At 47.8% G+C, this 21960-nt stretch overlaps 1 protein-coding gene across 1 annotated transcript in view; it reads right to left on the reverse strand.

Annotated features, from left to right (window-relative positions):
* Window positions 1-1086: 1086 nt before the first annotated feature.
* Window positions 1087-21960, reverse strand: part of LOC144888136 (leucine-rich repeat neuronal protein 1-like) — a 65485-nt gene continuing 44611 nt past the window's right edge. Inside the window, exon 2 of the mRNA XM_078766005.1 lies at window positions 1087-5416. Within this exon, the coding sequence (XP_078622131.1) occupies window positions 3009-5126 (2118 nt within the window). The 5' untranslated portion in view covers window positions 5127-5416 and the 3' untranslated portion in view covers window positions 1087-3008. The remainder of the gene's footprint in view (window positions 5417-21960) is intronic.

The raw sequence follows: 21960 nt of genomic DNA on the forward strand, positions 1-21960 counted from the left end.
TTAGTGTACATATGTTATAAATTAATGTACATTTGCTCTAATTTAATGTAAATATGTTATAAATGAATGTACAAAATAATGTTAATATTAATGTATATATAACACTTAAATTGGAGAAATATAAACTGGAGGGAGTCAAGATGCGAAATTTAATGATGAAAGTGACTGTTTTATGGTGATTTATAAACCACACATCATTTTTCAAACCGATTCTCAATACATTATGACAAATGAAGAAATCATGACAAAAACTATTACAAGAACCAAGTCAAAACTGAACACTAATTCACATATTTATGTCTCCCTCTGTCTCTCTCTTTGCCCCTCTATCTCACTCTTTCTGTCTCTCTCTATTGAAGCAAGAATTAGTCCATCCACCTGCACAGAGGGAGACACGGTTTTACAATCACTCAATTGTTTGTGTTAGTGTGTGTTTGCGTTGTTGGTTGTTATCTCCATATATTTCAGAAGGTGGTACAGAGTCCTCCCAAGTTTCAAAGTATCCACGTGTGTGCGTGTGTCTGTCCTTCTCTTTTTTACCATTTGAGCTTTTGTCATCAAATGTTCAGCAAACCTTTATTATGAGAATATGGAGCAGACTAATGAATGATTTGGTCTAAATGTCAAAGTCATTGCAAGTACAAATACTCCTTATAAGCCCATCATCCACCGCACAGCATGAGACGGCCGTTTTTTAAAATTGCTTCCTTGTTTCTTTATTTATTTATCATTTGAGCTTCAGCGTTTGTCCAGGCCACAACATGTTTACAATTTGAGCTTTTGTCATGAAATTTTCAACAAACCTCTATTTTGAGAAAAAAATTAACAACTTTTTTACCTGTTGTTTTCATTTGGTTTGAGTACAAATCAGATGCAGACAGTTTTAATTGCATTGTGGGATGCTTTGCAATTTCATTTTTGTTTCCTTTTTATTTTTCATATTTATTTTCTGTTGATCTGTGTTTAGCAACCACGTTGATTCAGTTTTCAGTGACAAAGTGAATGGGTGTATGTTCTTCATGCACAAGTTTCTTTGCAACAAGGAGTCACCAGAATGTCTAAATGAAGAATCAGATGAAGCCCCTCAGCAAAGTGTACTTCTTTATGAATACCCAACTGAATGGTTTTAAAATACTTAATGCAAACATCAATGCCCATGGTTAGATTGGAGAAGAGTTCTTCATTTTCTTTCTTTTTTTTTAAAACACAAAACATTGAATTTCAACTTCCATTGGGTATACTGCTAAGAGAATATTCAAAGCACAGCATGGGACCATTGTCGATATTGCACAGAATTCCAGAGTAGCTTCTGTCTGCAACTCACATGGCAGATTATACAACGTGTCTACAAATTACCGTTTAAAATTCAAACCGTAATGAAAAAAAAATGAAATGGGAAACAACATGTGGTTTACTGCATGTGAAAGGACGTTTCTCAAAGTTTTATTGTCAGGATTTGTAAGGATCATCATCCGAATCTGAATGGTCTTATCGGGACTGCACTCTAATGACTCACAAACATGTTCAACTTCCTCACCACTTGTACTTACCAGCCTGTCCCCTTCCTCTCCAGGATGCTACCAGTCTCCATAAACGTTTTGTACCACTCACGAATCGTTTTATTTTCTCGATGGTGGCTGCTTCGCCTTCCATAGACATTTCTGCAGTTTCACTGAACCTGTGTAGCTGATTTGGTCTCTATAAACCAGGCAGCACCATTGAACTTTTTCTTGTGTGGACGCCTTTTGCAATAAATGTGACGTCACGTGTCACAGGAGACACCTGAAAACGAAAAAAAGGCCATACAACTTGGAGAAATGCTCCTTCACATGCAGGAAACCGCATTGCTCTGTATCCCATTCCATTTTTTAAATTATGGTTTAAACTTGGAACACTAATTTGTGGACACCCTGTATAACTAAAGCCATTTTCCTGCAGGTTCATCACAAGACACTTCTGAAAACTGCAGACAATGCAAAATATCCGCTTCGATACAAAAATAACTGACATGGATTTATGTACCGGTATTTAACCAAAGAATCCAATGGACTAGCAGGATGGCTTTGAGGGATGCACACTCACCTCTAAGCTGTCCAGCCCGAATTTGAATCCCGACCCAGCTATAAACTGTCATCCCGGTGTTTCACAGGCAGGGTGATTCACCAATGTGTGTGCCGTCCCTCAGATGGATATTAAACAGGGTTTCCCATCTGCCAACATTAGCTGGTGGACTTTAAAGTCTCCTTCGTGAAGATTAGCGAGCCATGGCCGGTGCAAAGGCCAGATTCCAAATTCCTGTCCTAACTATATTCAGTCGAACGTCAGGCCTGGCCAGCCGGTTCCTGAAAACAATTGGGTAAGAACTTCCCCCGGCAAACGGCACAAGAACATGGGAATAATTGTGGCTGGCCATTAAAGAAAGAAGAAAATCCATGGAATCCAATGGGCTTGAAGAAGGAGTGTCCAGAACCAATGAGCTGAAATTTTGATGAATCTGCCTTAGGCACATTGACCCTCACCTTGGCAAGTGGACTTGCATCACATTTTCAAAGGAACAGAAGCGTTCTGGGCCAGAGGTTTTAAAATCTGGCAAGACAGAAACACATTATGCATCTTCTAACAACGATCATACAAATTTCCATCAAGATAAAGAACCATCCTAGGGGGGGGGGGGGGGGGGGGGGAGAGAGAGAAAAAGCATAAGGAAAAATGCATGAATGCCAATTAAATGTCCACTTCACAGCCAGCTATTGCATTACTAAGTGCGATCCTACTGTGGATTTTCCTAATGTTTGAAAAAGTGAAACAGTCTGTTCAAGTCCAAACACATTGAAGTTGAAGCTTCTTTTAATGGCATCACCTAATGGCTACTGCCAGCTTTGTCTTATGTGAATCAAAGCTGTATTGGCATCTCCTAGCATACAGCAGTGTGCTTCAGAGAACGGTTCCCAGCTAATCCAAGCTGGTGTATCTCATCCCTCAATGGCTTCCGGGGAATCTCTGTTGTGTCAGTGCATACGCAATGAGCTGTAATTTTGCCAGGTGTCCAGAGGCCGGCGGGGCACAGTCGGCCTCGTGCTTTCGCATTCTCCGTCCCACAAGTCCGCAAGAGATGGGTCAAGCTCCAGCAGTGAGTTGCTCTTCTGGCCAAGCCGATAGGTAATTTGGTATGGACGGAGCCGATCAAAATATCTTGCTAATACGTAGGCCCATATGCCTAGTAAACAGATGAGGGCAATTGTTGACCCAAAGGCAATTGCTAACACATGGTAAAGCCAGGTTTCTGGTGGAATATTTGGGTCCAGAGAGGAAAGGGTGGTCACATTAATGCAAGCTTGCTCCGTCATATTCTGAGAAACTTTGACCATGAGACAAACGTTGTACATTGTTTCTGGAACAAGGTGTGTCAAGTTGTATTCATGTATATCTGCTGGCACTCGCACTGTAAATCTGACCTTCTCATTGCCGATATGCAGTGTAGCTGATGTAGAATGAGGCCCCGGCTGTGACGTCCAGGCTACGAGCACTGAATTCATGCCAGCGTTGAGCACACGGATTGTAATTCCTTGGCTGGGATTAACACGAGTGCCATTCACGGTCACGGTCACAGTTTTTGTGTCCAACCCTACACCATTCTGGGCCACGCATGTGTATGTGCCACTGTCTCCATAATGTGCATCCATAATCTGCAGGGTTCCTTCATCAGAGACACTGTACTTTTCGGACACCATGTCAACAACAATTTTTGTTCCTTTTGGGCTCACCCAGTAGATAACTGGCTCCGGCTCGGCCAAAGCACGGCAATCAAAAGTTGCCGAAGTGTTATCAATCAGGCTGGCCTCTTCTGGGAAAATTGAGGTTGGAATGAATGGCAGACAGCCATCTGCTATATCAGTCATGGGAATGTCTCTCACACATTGACCCATGAACTCTGGTGGAGCGGCACAGTGCATGGCGTGTGGCTCCATGAAGCGAGCGTGTAGTTGGCCTCTGATGATCCACTGCACGATGCAGTCACAATGAAGAGGATTGCCATGGAGACCAATTTCACGCAGGCTTGGCAATGACTCAACAGTCTGTCGGTAAAGACCAGCTATGTTATTGTCACTAAGCATGAGTGTCTCAAGATGTGGGAGCTCACGCAGGGCATGTGGGTGCACAAATGCTAGCTTTGGGTTATGTGTTGCCTCAACCTTGATAAGTTCCGGAAGGTTCTCCAGGGCATAGCGATCGATTGCTATCAATTCAGGCATGCTGCTCATGCCAAGCTCCTTCAGGTGAACCATGTTGCGAAAATCACCCTCCTTGAGTGTACAGATGGGATTTTTGTTGAGGTCAAGAAATTTCAAGTCTGTTACACTTTGAAGAGCCTGCCATGGCACCTCCTTGAGTTGGTTGTTGTAGAAAGATAGGCTTTCGAGGCTGCTCAGACCAAAGAGTGCACCTTCTGGAATACTCAACAAGCCCATTCCAGCAAGAACTAAGCTCTTTAGGCTGGAAAGTGGTGCAAAGTCTCCATCTAAAATCGCATCCACGGGATTCTCACCTATCATAAGGACTTCCAGATTTGGGGTATTCAAGAACCAATGATGGTCGATGGCACGTAGAAGGTTTGAGTTGATATGAAGCCGAATTAGGTTGTCCAGTCCGGCAAAAGCAGCAGGTGAGATTCTTTCAATGCGATTGTGGTTCAGGTAGAGCTCTTGCAGTGCAGCTAGACGATGAAGACTTCTGTCAGGGAGTGATATGAGACCATTTTCTTCGAGGTGTAGTGTAACAAGGCGTGATAGAGGAACCAAGCCTGCTGATTCAATGCTCAACAATCGATTCTGTGACACATCAAGCTCGGTGAGGTTTGGTAATCCTTTCAAAAATGGAGCCGTACTCTCCAAGCTGCTGCTCTGGAGTAATAGTACTTGTGTTTCTGTTGGGAAAGCAGTGAAAGGATATTGGGGTTTAAAACCTGCACAGTCAACCGTATGTGCTTCCTGGTAGAGTGACTGTGGAGTGAACCAAGGTCGCAGTTCGCAGACACACATCGGTGGACATTCCGCACAAGTGGCTACTCGGAGCCTAAGTAGTAAAAACAAGTACACCCAAGCACTACCGCATGGCAACTCAGCCATTTTATACCTAATTGTGTATCCTCTTCCGAGTTCACGATTGGCAGAGTGTAGACAATCCGCGGCCAACCCAAGGGAGACTACCACCTCCGCCGATACTTGCAGGGTAGATGTTATAACAATATAGCTTGTTTCCTCCTGCAGATGTCAAGCAGTTCCCACATCGCCTTGTATCGCCATTAAAGATTCATAGCAACAGAAACTCTCCAATCATCGTCTGTGGCCACCTGCGTCCGCCAAATGATGACATCAAGTACCTCTCGTGGAAAGAAGCTTCCGAATTCATAGGATTCCTGCGGAAACAATAACAAACAGGTCAATTGAGGGTCATTTGGGGGGGAAAACAATATACATCCGTGACATTGTTAGCCAAGGTACACCATTTATTACTTGCAAAATCGAAGAAGAAGAAGATGTTTTGGTTATTATGTTTGTTTGTTTGTTTGTCACTCGCCTCCAGGTCACAATTCAAAACCGATCGTCACGAAACTTCAACAGATGGTAGAGTTGGTCATAAGGAAGAAGCCTATTTATTTTGAGGTCAAAGGCCATCTTGAGGTCAAATTTATAAAATTGCCATTTTCCATCTGATTGACTTGAAAATTAAACAGCATTTGCATATCGAGTTACTAAATTGGGAAAACGATTTTTGAGGTCAAAAGCTCAAATTTCAATTCAAGGTCAAGTTTCCAAAATCATCAATTTCCATCCGATTGACTTGAAAATTAAACAGCAATTGTGTCGTGCCTCGCTGAATTGGGAAACCAACTACTTTTGAGGTCAAAAGGTCAATTCAAGGTCAAACTTCTGAATCGTCAATTTTCATCTGAAATAAAATCTATTTTAATCCGCTTGACCCGAGCTTTGATTAACAATCAAAGCTTTCAGGATCATTGGAATCTCCCGTGATGAAGTTAACTACGAGGGCCTTTCACTCACTCACCGCAGGCAGGTTGGTGGTCTTTCTGTCTTCTACCGACTCCTCTCCGGCCTTGCTCCCCCAGCTCTCTCTGTGCTCTGTCCCCCAAATATTCCTGCAGGTCGCACAAGATCTGCCTGCAACCCTCTTATGGTTAAACTGCCAAAATCAAGACTCTCTGCTCACCTTCACTCTTTCATTCCCCTTTTCTCCCGCCTCTGGAACAAACTCCCCCACTCCCTTCAATCCCACTCCTCCCTCCAGGTCTTCAAAACAGCTGTTCACCACCAACTCTTATCTTCCCCAATCCAAAACCTTGATCTTTTCTATCTTGTTCTCCTACGCTCTTTATCATGTTTTATGTTTTATGTCCCTTTATCTTATGTTTTATGTGTCAGTTTGTCTTTTTGTGATAAATGTTAGCTCTTACACGAGCCCCGACTTTGTACACACACACAAAAAAAACCGTCAATTTTAATCGTAATGCAATGGACAATTTGATGTATCCATGGCAACTTTTTTTTCGGAGCGGAGGGGAAGGTGTATTTTGCAAGTATCGTGTTGTGCATGACATCTTTCTTGATTGCTTTTTTGTGATTAATAATTACTCCCGCCAGGGAGTAATGCATTCGATCGTGTCCGTCTGTGTGTGTGTGTGCGTGTTCGTGTGTTTGTGAACAAGCTATCTGGAAAAGTTCTGAACGGATTTGGATGAAAGTTGGTGGGATGATTGTCCTTGGGATAAGGAAGAATTGATTAGTTTTTGGTGAAGCTCAAGATATTATTCCGGATCCAGCAATTTGTTTTGGGAATTTTTTACCATTGGAAGGTAGGGCTCATTTTTTTTAAACATTATCTTCTATATATTCTATATTTAACATTGTGATATGAAAATAGTTTTCATATTTGTTGTAAATGTAGTTTAAACTCGTGGTTATGCGTTAGAGAGGTGTATTGTTTAGCAACGTCATCTTCAATGTTCATTTTCTTTTCTAATAAAGACATATTCTGTCATTTTAAAAACACCAAAGTGTGTATTAAGTTTCCCCGTTTCATAAAATGTATCGTTTGATACGTATAATGCTTTAAAACTGTTTTTTTTTTTTTTTAACCTCAGAAGAGACCTCAGCGAACCTCAGCATTACATTTACCTCAGGGAATGTCAATTGCGGTGTCAGTATCTGATGAACTTATAAAGCCTTAGGTGAGTTATAAGTGTGACCAGCATGTGCACGGGATTCCTCCCAGAAGAATGAGTGGTCGCATTAGCTTGCACGACTTAAAATGAGCGAGTTTTGTTTTGACGTTTGGGCCAGTTTTACATGTTGTATCCCTAAGGAATGAATTGAACGTTTTTCCGGGTTTACAATTTTATTTGACGTCACACACGCCTCAAAATACACTCACTTATATAGAATTGAACGCTGAATCCGAAAATGTAAGTGAACTTGCCTTTTTTTTTTTAACATTATCTTCTATATATATTCTAAATATATATCTGTGCAGTGTCTGTCTTGTGTTGTCTTGTCTTGTGTTGTCACTGAACTACCACCTCAAACGTTTGTGAAATCGTACTATTCCAACTTGACCCACGGCGGGAGTTTGCGCTCTACCGAGTGGCGTTCCAGTTTCTTTATTAACCAGTCATATTGATTGATTACTCAATATTCCAAGAGAAACCCAAAGCCTTGTATAATTTACTTGCCTATCAAACATGCCTGAAGCCCACAGGGAGACACCTCTGACTGCACAGGTAACAGGGTCACCCGAAAGGTAAAGCTGTTTGCCAGAGCGTCGTGGATCAGAATTCCTGTTGGAGCATTTTCTCCCAATAAAGGGTCGGCCAACTATATGATTTGATTGGGCTTGGGATCTCCTCAAGCATGGAGCAAGTACGAAGTCATTGTTGTTCAAATGTTCGTGTAACTTTTATAAAAAAGCAAAATGACGGTGATTCATCCACTAACGTCCATTGCACACCTGCTGAAAGCCGACCATTATAACAGCTATTGTTGTTCTTCTCCCCATACCAATTTGTCAGGTACAAGGCGTCCTATAAAATGATATGTTTGGCTGAATGAATCTGTGTGCATCAAAGTGTATGATGTAATGAGTGGAGAGGAAGGAAGAGGGAGGGACGAAGATCAGATAGCAGGTGTGCTCTTGGAATTAATTATTTCAGAATTGTTGGGGCTGTTACTGCTACCTCAACTTTGCCAGGGACACCTTGTCACGACAAGCACAAGTTCACAAGTCAAAGAAAGCAAACAAGCAGGAAAGGGAAGAACCAGTGAAGATAAGTCACTCACATCCTCTATTTACCGCCATTGAAGTCCTAAACACCTTATATTGTTCGTCAGGACATAGGATTGCATCTTTTGCTCACTGATTGAACAAAGAGAATTAATAGATGAGACAAGACTCACAGGTACAAAAGCAGCAGGCTGGATGAGACAAGACTCACAGGTACAAAAGCAGCAGCTGGATGAGACAAGACTCACAGGTACAAAAGCAGCAGCTGGATGAGACAAGACTCACAGGTACAAAAGCAGCAGCTGGATGAGACAAGACTCACAGGTACAAAAGCAGCAGGCTGGATGAGACAAGACTCACAGGTACAAAAGCAGCAGACTGGATGAGACAAGACTCACAGGTACAAAAGCAGCAGGCTGGATGAGACAAGACTCACAGGTACAAAAGCAGCAGGCTGGATGAGACAAGACTCACAGGTACAAAAGCAGCAGACTGGATGAGACAAGACTCACAGGTACAAAAGCAGCAGGCTGGATGAGACAAGACTCACAAGTACAAAAGCAGCAGGCTGGATGAGACAAGACTCACAGGTACAAAAGCAGCAGACTGGATGAGACAAGACTCACAGGTACAAAAGCAGCAGGCTGGATGAGACAAGACTCACAGGTACAAAAGCAGCAGACTGGATGAGACAAGACTCACAGGTACAAAAGCAGCAGGCTGGATGAGACAAGACTCACAAGTACAAAAGCAGCAGGCTGGATGAGACAAGACTCACAAGTACAAAAGCAGCAGACTGGATGAGACAAGACTCACAGGTACAAAAGCAGCAGGCTGGATGAGACAAGACTCACAGGTACAAAAGCAGCAGACTGGATGAGACAAGACTCACAAGTACAAAAGCAGCAGGCTGGATGAGACAAGACTCACAGGTACAAAAGCAGCAGACTGGATGAGACAAGACTCACAAGTACAAAAGCAGCAGGCTGGATGAGACAAGACTCACAGGTACAAAAGCAGCAGGCTGGATGAGACAAGACTCACAGGTACAAAAGCAGCAGACTGGATGAGACAAGACTCACAGGTACAAAAGCAGCAGGCTGGATGAGACAAGACTCACAAGTACAAAAGCAGCAGGCTGGATGAGACAAGACTCACAGGTACAAAAGCAGCAGACTGGATGAGACAAGACTCACAGGTACAAAAGCAGCAGGCTGGATGAGACAAGACTCACAAGTACAAAAGCAGCAGCTGGTTGAATCATTCGCAGATGTGGAGGACATTCCAGTGTCATATGTCACGTGTGGTGGTACACCCAGGTGCTGCAAGCACTCTTACTACTCATTTTAAGTTAAGCACTCAGGATGGGTACATGATCACATTTGTGATTATGAGGCTTATTGTAGCTTCCAATTAACCTTAAATAATAACACAGTAAACTAGAATGGCACTTGGTAGAGAGGCTGAACAGTTTACGTTTTGTATCCCCCTGATTGGTCAGATCTGGATAAAGACTTGAACCAAAATCGAATCGGCTTGTTCGTGTGACTTAACCAGCTCATCCACCAAGTTTCGTCCGAATCCGTCCAAGACCTTTTGAAATATCGTGCTATATATCGGTTTTTGCTCTATCGCTCAATGGTAAAGAATCACTTTAAAAAATTCTCAGACGCAGATCTGGAACCAGATCTTCACCCAGATCGAATCATTTCATCCATGTAACATACCCAACCTCTCCACCAAATTTTGTCTGAATCTGTCCCCAACCTTTTGAGATATCCTGTTCACAGACAGACAAAGAAACAGACACACAAACAAGAAAGGACGTCTGACAGGTACGACGAAAAACGAGAGAAACAATAATATTAATTGATTAATTCTGTAATTAAAATAAATGAATCATAATCGTAAAATAATTAATTCCTTAATCAATTAGCCGATATCATACAAAAAGCACCACCGTTTCAATGGAATCAAAAACTTTTTGACAACAAATTACCGAATTAAACGGAAAATTTAACAATTCATCAATTAATCGATAAATAAATAAATCAAAAATACCCTTTACAGTCAAATATCAGGTCATTGTCATGTCCAAATATCCGCTTCCTAGCACAAAAGGTGCATGAGACATTGCTCAGATGAGAAAGAAAATAAATAAGTGATTAATAAATCGATAATAATGAAGTAATTGATCAAATAATTGATTAATCAAAAAATAATAAATACAGTTTAAGCCAAAGTACCTGCTCACTATTGTGCACTATTTCAGCTTCCTGGCTCAAAGGATGGCTGAGATATCACCTGGACAAACAAGCGAACATTGACCTTGACATTTGACCTATATAGTCAAAAACATTGACAGCCTCACTTTTGTTCTTCGTTATCATCTGGTAAACTTTGACGAAGATAGCTTAAAGTGGTCGCGTGTTATCGCGCTCACAAACAAACAAATGAAAAATCACTCATAGAGCGACACTTGGCAAAAGAGAACAAAGTAGAATGGCACTCGGTAGAGCAGCCTTTTGACCTCAAAAATAATTGGTGGCTGAATACAGTTTGCTGATATGCAAATCCGATTCAAATTTCAAGTCAATCAGATGAAAATTGAGGATTTTAGAAATTTGAAAAGTTTGTTGACCTTTGGCCTATGTCGACCTTTTGGCCGATGCTGATCTCAAAAATAGATGGTGGTTGAATTCAATACGCTGATATGCAAATCCTATTCAAATTTCAAGTCAATCGGATGAAAATTGAGGGTTTTAAAAATTTGCAAAAAGTGGTTGACCTTTTGGCCTATGTTGACCTTTTTGCCCCTATTTTAGTAAAACAATATCATAAGGCCTATGGATTGCATATGTGAACATTGGACACATAAGGCCAATATATTGTTGATGTGAGTATTGGATACATGAGACCTATACATTGTATTTGAGAATATTGGACGCATAAGGCCTATATATTGCATATGTGAATAGTGGACACATGTCACCTATATATTGCATATGTGAATATTGGACACATAAGACCAATATATTGCACATGTAAATATTGGACACATGAGGCCTATAGATTGCGTATGTGAATATTGGACACATAAGGCCTATCGATTGCATATGTGAACATTAGACACATAAGACCAATAGATTGCATATGTGAATATTGGACACATAATGCCTATAGATTGCATATGTGAATATTGGACACATAAGGCCTATAGATTGCAGATGTGAATATTGGACACATAAGGCCTATAGATTGCATATGTGAATATTGGACACATAAGGCCTATAGATTGCATATGTAAATATTGGACACATAAGGCCTATAGATTGCGTATGTGAATATTGGACACATAAGGCCTATAGATTGCATATGTGAATATTGGAGAGATAAGGCCTATAGATTGCATATGTGAATATTGGATACATGAGGCCTATCGATTGCATATGTGAATATTGGACACATAAGGCCTATAGATTGCGTATGTGAATATTGGACACATAAGGCCTATAGATTGCGTATGTGAATATTGGACACATAAGGCCAAAAGATTGCGTATGTGAATATTGGACACATAAGGCCTATAGATTGCATATGTCAATATTGGACACATGAGGCCTATCGATTGCATATGTGAATATTGGACACATAAGGCCTATAGATTGCACATGTGAATATTGGACACATAAGGCCTATAGATTGCACATGTGAATATTGGACACATAAGGCCTATAGATTGCACATGTGAATATTGGACACATAAGACCATTATATTGCTTATGTGAATATTGGACACATGAGGCTTATAGATTGCGTATGTGAATATTGGACGCATGAGGCCTATAGATTACGTATGTGAATATTGGACACACGAGGCCTATAGATTACGTATGTGAATATTGGACACACGAGGCCTATAGATTACGTATGTGAATATTGGACACACGAGGCCTATAGATTACGTATGTGAATATTGGACACACGAGGCCTATAGATTGCGTATGTGAATATTGGATGCACGAGGCCTATAGATTACGTATGTGAATATTGGACACACGAGGCCTATAGATTACGTATGTGAATATTGGACACACGAGGCCTATAGATTACGTATGTGAATATTGGACACACGAGGCCTATAGATTACGTATGTGAATATTGGACACACGAGGCCTATAGATTGCATATGTGAATATTGGACACATGAGGCCTATAGCTTGCATGTGTGAATATTGGACACACGAGGCCTATAGATTACGTATGTCAATATTGGACACATGAGGCCTATATACTGCATGTAGCAATGCAACGATTCGTCTTACAGCAAAGTTTTACTACGAATGGGTTACTATCTTGTCTTTGGCGTCGATGAATTACCTCTCGACAGGCAGTTTTGATGAACTTTGATGGTTTTTTTTCTCTTTGATCATCCAGGAAATGCAGTGATCTTTTATAATGAAGTCCGTTTCATGATGACACACCACGATGCTCTTTTAAAGGTCATGGCCATCTTTCATTTTCCTTTTTGTCTTGCACACTAACGATGGTATGGCCTTCATCCCTGCATCTATAGCATACAAGCTTAGGCCTTTTATGAATAGTCTATGAATTTTATGAATAGTCAACTGAAGACATCCATAAAATCACGAGCAGTGTTTACCATTGTTGGCATTGTGGAGACTTCCATTGAAGATGAGGTGCCTTCGGTTGAGGGACAGAAGGATCGCTCATTTGTTAGCGTGCTTCCATCTGAGCTGTCTCGTCATCGCTTTATTTTTCTGTGAAGTCGTTTTCAAATAAAATTGCCATTCGAGTTCAGTGGAGGCAGCGTGTGCAGTATCTAAAAAAGAGAAGGACATTGTGTACCGGTGCCCTGGCCAATTGTTAGAGGAACGGCTATGAGTCTGGGATGGAAACCTGATGTTAGCTTAGCGGTTAGGGTGACGGCTTGGGATCCTAGGATCCTGGGTTCGAATCCCGGTCGATCGCTGAATTAACAACAGGGGGGTTGACTCAGCCTGTCATCCTTCCACGGTTGGCAAATTCAGTACCAGTTCACTAGTAATTCCCTGTGTGTCGCAAGAGGAGACTAACAGGGTTGGCGGCAGGAAGGGAATCCGGCCATAAAACATTGCTTCAAAAAAAGGGGACCACGGTGCCCGAAAAAGGCCAACCCCTGCTCTGTGGGGGAAATGGCCTCCAAAGGTGGATTATATGAGTCTGGGATGCCGGTGGTTCCATTCCGACCCTGGCCGAGTCATATCAAAGATTCTCAGAATATTACGTGCTGCTGCCTTGCTTGATGGTCAGCATTTAAAGGACAGAGCACAGAGAACTCCATGGGTGGAAATCTATGAGGAAGAGGACATTTACTCTCAATTCTGCCCCTGAATGGGTGGAGAAAAATAAAAGTCATAAAAATGGCGTCGCTGGTACCCAGAGTGCGCAGGAACTGTTGGTCTGATGACAAGTCTGGTGTTGTCAGGGGTATGGGCGCCATTACCGATCAGCTTGTAGAGCGCTCACCAAATAGCTTAAGCACTCAAGCAAGCACTCTGTTGCGGCCCCTTCCCTTCGCCGAACATAACCAGTGTGGTTTCCCTCTAACCAATAGGCGGTGGAGAAATGGGAGGGGCGGAGCATCTTGAGAGGTTTTGTGCAGGCCTGACGTGGAGGCTCTCGCGATGTTTTTTTCCTGTTTTGCTTATTTAGAGTGTGAATAAAACTTCTTATAAACTCAAACTGAAGTGTCTTCATTAAAGTGGTGATCCCGCCGTGATATTGTAGCGGCTGCCGCTGGGTTTTCACAATCGCCTTGCACCTATCAAGGACGCGGAGCGATCACCATGCCGGGCTCGTCCAGAACGCCCGGGCAGGCCCGCGCTCAACTTGCCAGGCCTCGGTTGGGACGCCCGGGCATGCCTGGGCAGGCTCGCCCTCAACTTGCCAGGCCGCAGCCAGGACGCTGGGCCACGCCCCCTGGCGCCGGGCCTGGGCAAACCCCCCGGGATAATAGATATATATTGCTGCCCGAAAAACGGGTTTTCAGAGTGCCTGAGTGTTTGATTTGATTAAAGCAACTCGGATGAATTCCAGCTTTTTGTCGCGTCCATTCTTCCGATCGACGTGGGAGCCCCAGCTCCTTCATTGGTGACCTACCGACATGGACACGGCAGTCGCCCTTAAACTGCCTAACTTCTGGGAGGCTAACGCGGCGGTTTGGTTCGCACAGGCGGAGTCCCTGTTCGCCCTGCGAGGCATCACGGCCGACGACACCCGCTTCCACCATGTGGTAGCTACGCTCGGTTCGGCTACCGCGGCCCGCGCCCTGAGCCTCCTCGAGAGCCCGCCAGCCGCTGACAAATACGGCGCGATTAAGAAGCTTCTCCTCGATGCTTTCGCCCTCCCATCGGCGGAACGCGCACGGCGCCTGCTCGAACTGCCTGAGCTCGGCGACACGCGCCCTTCCGAGCGAATGGACTACATGCTTTCACTGCTCGGCGAGCACTCTCCGGCATTCCTGTTCCGGGAGCTGTTCCTCCGTCAGCTGCTTAACCCGGTACGCCTCGCCCTGGCAAGCACGACGATCACAGATCCCCGGGCCCTTGCCAGAGAAGCCGACAAGATCTCCGCCGCAGGACAGCGCATCGCAGCGGCGACATGGGACCCACCGCCGTCCGACGCAACACCCATGGCGCCCGAGCACCCGGCACGGTCGACGGCCGAACTGCCGACGCAATTGGCGGCCGCTACACCGAGCCGACCACCTCCAGCACGACGACCGGGGCCTCCACCTGACCAAGCATGGTGTTACTATCATGCCAGGTTCGGACAGAAGGCCCGGACATGCCGACCCCCGTGCACCTTCGGCAGGCCGGGAAACGGCCGGGCCGGCGTTCATTACCAGCCATGAGCGCCGGCCACACGGGCAACTTACTGTTCATCACGGATAAAGCGTCCGGACGGCGCTTCCTGTGCGACACCGGCGCCCAACTGAGCGTCATACCCGCCTCTGACCAGGACAGGCAATCCGCGGTTTGCGGCCCCTCCTTGGTTGCGGCCAATGGATCGACCATCCGCACCTTCGGCCCGCGCAACGTCACCCTCTGCTTCGGCGGCCAACGCTTTGCTTGGACGTTTGTAACCGCAAACGTGCCCATGGCTCTGCGAGGCGCCGACTTCCTCTGCGCACACGGCCTGCTGGTGGACGTCCAACGGCGTCGTTTAATCAACGCCGAAACCTTCAGCTCCCTGGTATGCACATTGAGCAGCTCCGCGCCGACCGAGCTGGCATGCACCGTCCCGGCGGCGAACGAGTTTGCTCGCCTGCTCACGGAGTTCCCGGCCCTCACGCGGCCGACGTTTTTGGCCGTCGCAGTACGGCATGGGATCGAGCACCACATACCAACCACGGGCCCGCCGGTCTATGCCAGGGCCCGCCGCCTCGACCCAGCCAAGCTCGCCGTAGCGAAGGCCGAATTCGACGCGTTGGAGCACCTCGGCATCGTGCGGCGCTCCGATAGCGCGTGGGCCTCGCCATCACACCAAAGCCGGGGGGGCCGACGTTTTTGGCCGTCGCAGTACGGCATGGGATCGAGCACCACATACCAACCACGGGCCCGCCGGTCTATGCCAGGGCCCGCCGCCTCGACCCAGCCAAGCTCGCCGTAGCGAAGGCCGAATTCGACGCGTTGGAGCACCTCGGCATCGTGCGGCGCTCCGATAGCGCGTGGGCCTCGCCATCACACCAAAGCCGGGGGGTGGATGGCGCCCGTGTGGCGACTACCGCCGTCTCAATGACGCTACCACCCCCGACAGGTACCCGATCCCGCATATCCAAGACTTCTCCGCCCGTCTGGCGGGACGGGTCATTTTTTCGAAAATTGATCTCATACGGGGATATCACCAGGTACCTGTCAGGGCGGCCGACGTCCTTAAAACGGCAGTCATCACGCCGTTCGGCTTATTCGAATTCTTGCGGATGCCGTTTGGTCTCAAGAACGCAGCTCAGGCGTTCCAGCGCTTGATGGACGGCGTGCTGCGTGACCTGCCGTTCCTTTTCGTTTACCTGGACGACATCCTCGTCGCCAGCACGTCCGGGGCCGAGCACCTCCTCCACCTCCGAACACTGTTCGGGCGCCTCAGCGAGCACGGCCTCATCGTCAACCCGGCCAAATGCCACTTCGGCACGACGGCCGTTGATTTTTTGGGCCACCACATCACCAAGAACGGGGCCGTGCCGCTGCCAACCAAGGTCGAGGCCATCACCACGTTCCCGCGTCCCCGCACCATAAAGGCCCTGCAGGAATTCCTGGGAATGGTGAATTTTTATCACCGCTTCGTGCCCCGCGCTGCTCAACTCATGCGGCTCCTCTACGAAGCCCTCCGGGGCAAGCCGGCCAAGCACGACATCGCCTGGTCCGCAGCAATGGATGCGGCCTTCCAACGCTCAAAGCGGGCCCTCGCCGACGCAACACTGCTCGCTCACCCGGTGCTCAACGCTCCCATCGCCCTCACCACGGATGCCTCCGACTACGCGGTGGGCGCCGTACATGAGCAATGGGTGAACGGGGTTTGGCAGCCACTCGCTTTTTTCAGCCGGCAGCTCCGGCCGAACGAGCTCAAATACAGCACGTTTGACCGGGAGCTCCTCGGTCTACACCTGGCCGTCCGCCATTTCCGCCACCTCCTGGAGGGCCGACCTTTCACGGCGTTCGTCGACCACAAGCCGTTGGTTTACGCCATGGCCAAGGTCACGGAGCCATGGTCGGCCTGCCAACAGCGCCACCTCTCCGCCGTGTCGGAGTTTACCACGGACATCCGGCACGTCGCCGGCAAAAACAACGCCGTGGCCGACTGTCTTTCCCGGGCCAGCGCGAACGCGGTCCACCTGGGCGTGGATTTTGCGCTTATGGCGGCGGACCAAACCACCGACACCACGGTGCAAGCCCTCCGGGCGGCGGACACGGGCCTCCGCCTGGCCGACATCCCCTGCGCGGACACTGTCCTGCTCTGCGACGTCTCCCAAGGCCAGCCTCGCCCCATCGTGCCCGTCATCTGGCAACGCCGCATCTTCGCCTCCCTCCACGGCCTTTCCCACCCGGGCCGGAAAGCTTCCCAGAAGCTGGTGTCGGCGCGTTTCGTCTGGCACGGCCTTCGTCGGGACGTCCGCGATTGGACCAGCACCTGCACGGCCTGCCAACGGGCCAAGGTCCACCGACACACCCAGGCCCCGCTGGCACCTTTCACCGTGCCCGAACGACGTTTCGACCACGTCAACGTGGATCTGGTGGGCCCCCTCCCCCCGTCACGGGGGTTCACACACCTGCTCACCATGGTGGACAGGACCACCAGGTGGCCGGAGGCCGTTCCCCTCGTCTCCACCACCACCGCCGACGTGGCGCAGGCTTTCATCGCCACCTGGGTCGCCCGCTTCGGCGCACCGGCGGACATCTCGTCAGACCGCGGACCACAGTTCACCTCCGAGCTGTGGGGCGCGGTCGCCCGCAACCTGGGGGTCAAGCTCCACCGTACTACGGCCTACCACCCCCAAGCAAACGGGTTGTGCGAGCGATTCCACCGCTCCATGAAGGCCGCGCTCATGGCCGGCCTTCAAGACGGCGGTTGGGCCGACCGGCTGCCGTGGGTCCTTTTGGGCCTTCGCACGGCCCCCAAGGAAGACCTCCAGGCATCCACCGCCGAGCTTGTCTATGGCCAGGCGCTACGCGTCCCGGGCGAATTCGTGCCCGACGCTACCAGTCCCTGGTCCGCAGCTCACCAGCGCTCGGACCTCCAGGAGGCCGCCCGACGGTTTGCCCCCGTGCCAACATCCCACCACGGTGACCCCCAGTCCTACGTCCCCACAGCACTCCGCACAGCGGAGTATGTTTTTGTGCGTCACGACGCACATCGGTGGCCACTCCAGCCGCCGTACGACGGGCCCTTCCGGGTGCTGCGACGGGACGACAAGTCGTTCGTCATCGACATCGGCGGCAGGTCGGACCGGATTGCGGTGGACCGCCTCAAGCCGGCGCACGTGGACGTCGACCACCCACCACGGGTGGCCCTTCCGCCGCGGCGAGGCCGCCCCCCATCCACGGTGCCCCCCACTCGACCGCCCACCACCTCACCGGACCCCCTCCCACGACCCGCCAGGGGTCGCTTCGGCCGGGTCATCAGGACCCCCCTCAAATTGACCCTGCCGGTGCAAGTCGATTCTGGGGGGATGTGTGTAGCGGCTGCCGCTGGGTTTTCACAATCGCCTTGCACCTATCAAGGACGCGGAGCGATCACCATGCCGGGCTCGTCCAGGACGCCCGGGCAGGCCCGCGCTCAACTTGCCAGGCCTCGGTTGGGACGCCCGGGCATGCCCGGGCATGCCCGGGCAGGCTCGCCCTCAACTTGCCAGGCCGCAGCCAGGACGCTGGGCCCCGCCCCCTGGCGCCGGGCCTGGGCAAACCCCCCGGGATAATAGATATATATTGCTGCCCGAAAAACGGGTTTTCAGTGTGCCTGAGTGTTTGATTTGATTAAAGCAACTCGGATGAATTCCAGCTTTTTGTCGCGTCCATTCTTCCGATCGACGTGGGAGCCCCAGCTCCTTCAATATCTTCGATCATGATGACAAACTCCGATCCTGCAATGGTCGACCTGGTTTCGCTCTTGACCACCACCGTCATCAAGCTGCCGCCATTTTGGGCCCAAGATCCAGTGTTGTGGTTTGCACAAGTGGAGGCAACCTCCAGAAACCGTAAAATTACAGTGCAACAAACGATGCTCAATCATGTTATGCAGGCTTTGCCACTGCAGGTGATGCACATAAGTGATGTAATCCAACACACACCTCGTGATAAGTATAACCTTCTCAAAGCTGTTCTCATATCCTGGTTCTCCGACAGCAAATCGCGACGTTTAGAACCTCGAGTTAGGTGACTCCAAGTAGTCTCATTTGCTTCACCAGGTCCAACAAATATTAGGCTACGAATATGTCGATAATCCTCGGTTTATACGTTACGTGTTTCTCTCTAAATTACAGCACCAAGTGCGTTGTGTTATCAATTTACGCCAACTCGGAACTGATACAACTTGCTGCAACCGCCGATGCGGTTCTGGAAGCCAACATGACTAAGCCAGCTGGTCGATTCTCTGCCACTATAGTTGAACAACCACATGCAATGGCTACACCACAATTTTTTTTGTCATACAACAACTGACGACACCAACGATACCACCGTACTACCGCTCACTACCGCCAACGCCACCGATGCAGGTCCATGTTGAAACCTCGCATGGAAAGACCAGATTGCCGCAATAGTCTGAAACAAACTTCGGACCAACAAAGTGGGCAGCGGTGGATTGGCCAACATTCACACACATACAGGCGGGCAATAACCCTCAACACGGTGACAATTCGGACTAGTGTTGGTATCACCGCCCTGCATGCGCCTGGCCTTTAAAGAGGCAGGCCAGTCGCCAGTAGTCTCTTTGGCGCTGGCAGAGGCCAAGGTGTTTTCCAAGAGTTATCAGGTGAAGGCCTATTACCAGATCCCCATGGTGGAGTCGGACATTCTGAAGACGGCCATCGTCACAACTTTTGGCCTTTGCAAATACACAAGAATGCCATATGGATTGCAGATTGTTGCACAGACCTTTCAGCGATTCATGGATGAGGTCTGTCATGGCATGAACTTCTTGTTTGTCTACCAGGATGACATACTCGTCGCTAACCCTTCCACTGAAAAACATTCTCAGCATCTCTGTGACCTCTTCCAACGGATTCTCAACTATGGCCTTGTCATCAACCATGACAAAGTGTGAGCTAGGATGGACCGCCATTGACTTCCTCGGCCACCGCGTGTCAGCCACTGGCTTGAAGCCTCTCTCAGACCGAGTCCATACCCTCAAAGAGTTTCCACAACCGATAACACAGACAGTCTACTGGAATACTTGGGACTGTTGAATTTCTATCAAGGTTTTGTGACACACTGTGCCCACAACCAGCTGTAGTGGCAGAATTCAGTGCTCGAGTGGACGGATGTCTGCGAGAAAGCTTTTACAAAATCTAAAGAAGCCCTCGCTGCAGATACATTGATGATATTCCCATGACCTGATGCACCCACCAGCATCACCACGGATGCTTTGGACCATGCGGCGGATGGAGTCCTGCAGCAAGTTATGGATGCTGATTGGAGACAGATAGCATTCTTCTCTCGCTAACTTATGCTTGCTGAGACTCGCAAGTGTCAGCTTGTAGAGTCCCTTGATAAACAAGCATCCTGAGTATTGCGCTGCAATACATGTCCCCTACCAAAGTTCAAAGTGCCATAACTTTGTCAAAAATGATCGAATATGCAAATTTATGCACGGTTGATGCTGGTTTTCAAACTAGATCTGAGGTATGCTGAGACACATGTGTGTCACGCCTCGCCTCGTTGATAAGCCCGCATGGTCGCTCCGTGGAGCGGCCTGCACGTATTGCACTGTCTGAATTATATAATTACCAACTCACAGTCTGAGGTACTAGCGATTCAAGAGATATCCATTTAAAATAATTTTTTCGTTTAATTAACGATATCTGCCCAAACCACGTGGCCTATCGCAAATTCCAAAAGGACATTTTAGTAGACTGACATGCTGAACAGATCTATGAAGTTTCCCCTCGATTGGATGAAAAATGAGGGAGGAGCTCGGTTTTAAAGGTTCATGCTTAAAAACGTCATAACTCTGAAACTCTGTTTTTGGGTCTCACTATCTGCCATGATCTTTCTTGGGAAAACCACATTTCCAAGCTGGCCTCCAAAGCCAGTCGCCGACTGGGCATCCTCCGTTGTGCGAAGTCCTTCCTTGGCACACCTGAGCTCTTCACCACATACAAGGCTTTCATCCGCAGCTCAATGGAATACTGTTCCCCCCTCTGGGCTGGTGCTCCTGCCTCACACCGAGCTCGGCTTCACGCTGTTGAGGCCAAAGCTTTCAGAATCATTGGAATCTCCTGCGATGAAGTTAACTCCGAGGGCCTTTCACTCACTCACCGCAGGCAGGTTGGTGGTCTTTCTGTCTTCCACTGACTCCTCTCCAGCCTTGCTCCCCCAGCTCTCTCTGTGCTCTGTCCCCCCAATATTCCTTCAGGTTGCACAAGATCTGCCTGCAACCCTCTTATGGTTAAACTGCCAAAATCTAGGCTCTCTGCTCACCTTCACTCTTTCAATCCCCTTTTCTCCCGCCTCTGGAACAAACTCCCCCCACTCCCTTCAATCCCACTCCTCCCTCCAGGTCTTTAAAACAGCTGTTCACCACCATCTCTTATCTTCCCCCATCCAAAACCTTGATCTTTTCTACCCCCGCTAATTCACCCCAGAGTCCTTGCAGTGTTCATATGTTTTATACCTCTCCCACCTCCCCCCAAGTCCTCCCGATGTCCCTGCTGTCAAATGTTGTGTTTGTGTCCTTCCCCCTCTCTCCCCATCTTGTCTGCCGCTCCCCTTGTTTTATGCGTTTTGTCTGTTGGTTTGACTTTTTGTGTGATTAATGTTAGCTGTTTCACGAGCCTCGATCTTGTATACAAAAAAACAAACCCAAAAAAACCATGTGATGAATGACGTCATGCTCGCTGACTTTTTTGTTCGTCATGGGTATGCGATTCTGCCTGCAAAGTTTGGCCTC

Source organism: Myxine glutinosa, chromosome 12, assembly GCF_964187855.1.
Source record: "Myxine glutinosa chromosome 12, kmMyxGlut1.1, whole genome shotgun sequence".
In the NCBI taxonomy this organism is placed as follows: Eukaryota; Metazoa; Chordata; class Myxini; order Myxiniformes; family Myxinidae; genus Myxine; species Myxine glutinosa.